The sequence below is a fragment of the Aplysia californica genome, unplaced genomic scaffold (assembly GCF_000002075.1).
Source record: "Aplysia californica isolate F4 #8 unplaced genomic scaffold, AplCal3.0 scaffold00251, whole genome shotgun sequence".
Lineage (NCBI taxonomy): Eukaryota > Metazoa > Mollusca > Gastropoda > Aplysiida > Aplysiidae > Aplysia > Aplysia californica.
The window spans coordinates 798722-801315 of record NW_004797521.1 but is presented as its reverse complement, the minus strand read 5'-3'; the positions used below and the strand labels follow the sequence as shown (position 1 = coordinate 801315).

General features: G+C 41.9%; 1 protein-coding gene across 1 annotated transcript in view; it reads right to left on the bottom strand.

The window, feature by feature from the left end:
* The window catches only part of LOC101858501, a gene marked incomplete in the record, with an annotated part of 62326 nt that overhangs the window by 57420 nt on the left and 2312 nt on the right, over positions 1–2594 (bottom strand). The window contains 1 exon segment of the mRNA XM_005100564.3: positions 853–944. Within this exon segment, the coding sequence (XP_005100621.2) occupies positions 853–944 (92 nt within the window).

Sequence of the window (2594 nt, the reverse complement as noted above, 5' to 3'; positions counted from 1 at the left end):
TCCCCCCCCCCCTCTTTCAAACCCACCCTTAGGTACCCTAGCCTCCCAACCCGTTTGCTCCTTTATTTTTTACAGGTAATAATAGGTTTCTGTTATACCCGGTGCCCATTGGCAAGATCGGTTGGTTCGGTTCGTTTCGGTCGTTACAGCTAGCCAGATTTTCCACCATGGAGGAAGAATAGTCAGTGGCACGAACCGAACGAAACCGACGATGACCTACAAGAACAAAAACTTTTGTTCCCAAGGCTGCGATTCGGGCGGATTTGGGCGGATTCGGGCGGAGTCGGGCGGAGTCGGGCGATCGGTTTGAGGCAATACTCTTTTTATAGTGTGCACTGAAGCAACCAGAAACCGAGCCGAACCGAACTGAACTGAAACGAACCCATCCTCAAATGGGCACCGCTTATTAGGTACTAGATTCCTTTCATGTAAATTAATGGTTAGCATTTGCTTTATTCATTAAAAATCTTCTTTAAAAAAAAAAAAGTTGATGCCTCGCAGTGCTCCAAAATCAAGGTTATCCTAAGTCCTAAAGTTGTTCTGAGCCAACCAGGTAACCACCGGAAGAAACCACATTATCATTAGAAAGTCACGGGATTCGGAGTCGATTCTTACGATTCCTAGCTTTCAATAATCGTGAACCTAATTGCATAGTTGTGAAAGTTCTCCTTTATGTGGTTGAACTGGTTTTACTTGTTTCTGTGAAATATTTTTTTTCTTGTGTGAACGATTATAATGTGATTCGTGTAAAGCGCTCAGAGCTTATACTAGTATGGGATAGAGCGCTATATAGATGCAATCTATTATAATTATATCACTATTATCTACTGGTTACCACTATAAGGTACTCACCAGCTTGTCCCCAGGTGTTCCCGCCATGCACGGCAGCTGCACGGTGGACGCCTTGACGGCATAGAATTTGGACGGGGTCAGAGGTAGGGCACCTTAGGACACAGAGTGACAACAGAGAAAATTATGTTGAGTTGGAAATAATCACGATTATGATAATGATAGTATTATTAAAACAGTAGTAGCCTTCTAGCAAAGGTGATTTACAGTAATAATGAAAACAATGAAAATTATATTATTAATGATAAACAATATGTCTAAAATATAATTATAATAATAACAAAATAATAATAGAAGAAGAAGAAGGAGAAGGAGAAGGAGAAGGAGAAGGAGAAGGAGAAGAAGAAGGAGAAGGAGAAGGAGAAGGAGAAGGAGAAAAAGAAGAAGAAGAAGAAGAAGAAGAAAAAACGTCTCTGTCGCTGCTGCTGCTGCTGCTGTTGCTGTTGCTGCTGCTGCTGCTGCTGCAGTCACATCTAACTGGGTCTAATGCTCTAAGCGAAAGAACTAGGGGCAATATTTACGACAACAATAATACCCATGCAAAGCAACACATAATTGATCTTAAAACGTATTAGTTGACAGCAAAGTACAAGAATAAACAATACCTCCCCCGTCCACCCTCTCCCCCTTCTCTCTCGCCACTCTCTCTCTCTCTCTCTCTCTCTCTCTCTCTCAATACACTGTCACCCTCTCAACTGCTAACGTCTCTTCTTTTACACACCCAAAACAAGCACAAAATGAATATGGGTGAACACATTGAATAGCACACACAGAATTCCGTTGATTGACTCCTGCAGAGCGGAGAAAGCAGCGTAAATAGTCATGATTTTCGTGATATGGCTAGGTATGAGTTGATCTCCCATTTAAATTAAGCAAGGTTATTGAAAAAGCGTTCTTTCTCAGAGAATCGGTAAGTGTGGAATCAAAGACACGAAAAGCCATGAAGCAGGCAATTCTTTTCCTTTTTTTACGTGTGTTACGCACCCATTGATACAGTTTGGATCATATAGGACGCAGACTTCGACCCTCACGCCTGTTAGGGTCAACTCGAGCTGCGAGTGATACGACGACGTCCCAGCAGAGAAACCTAACTACTCGATGAAAACTCTCCCCACACTGGAACCAAACTAGAGTCTTCTACGTACATCACGAAGCAACTGTAACAGAAGCCCCATAATAGTCGATCGTAGAAGTAAACAATGTTCAAGAAATTCACAATCGGTAAGTTAATGAATCTTTAAGGACTAAATAACTGTAAATTGTTGTACCACTCCCTCCACCCCTCAATTTCACATACTGCTGATGATTTCGGAGGCCGGTTGCATCGACCATGACTGTTTCGCTAGGGCCAAACCGGGCCCATAGAAGAACGGCATCAATCGAGAAGCTTAAGGAGAATCAAGTACAATCTGCCGAGTATTTGTAAAATTGTAACCGGCGAAAGAACTGGTTGACCAGGACTCCCTCCCGAAAAAAAAACCCGTTAAAAAATTGATTTCTAACACAGTCTCCGATTCATTCTCTCAGGCATTCATTCAGCCTACATCAAGCATTCACATATTCACGAAGTCATTCATGTTCTCACTCCCTCCCATCCCACATTAAATAAGTTGTCATTTTTGTTCGTACTACTTTCTCTCTCTCTCTCATTCTTTTTCTTCTACATCTCTTTCGTCCTTTCTTTTCTAAAAGTTCACAATTACTCGCATGCACAACATTTTGCTCTCTCATTCATCTTCTCATCA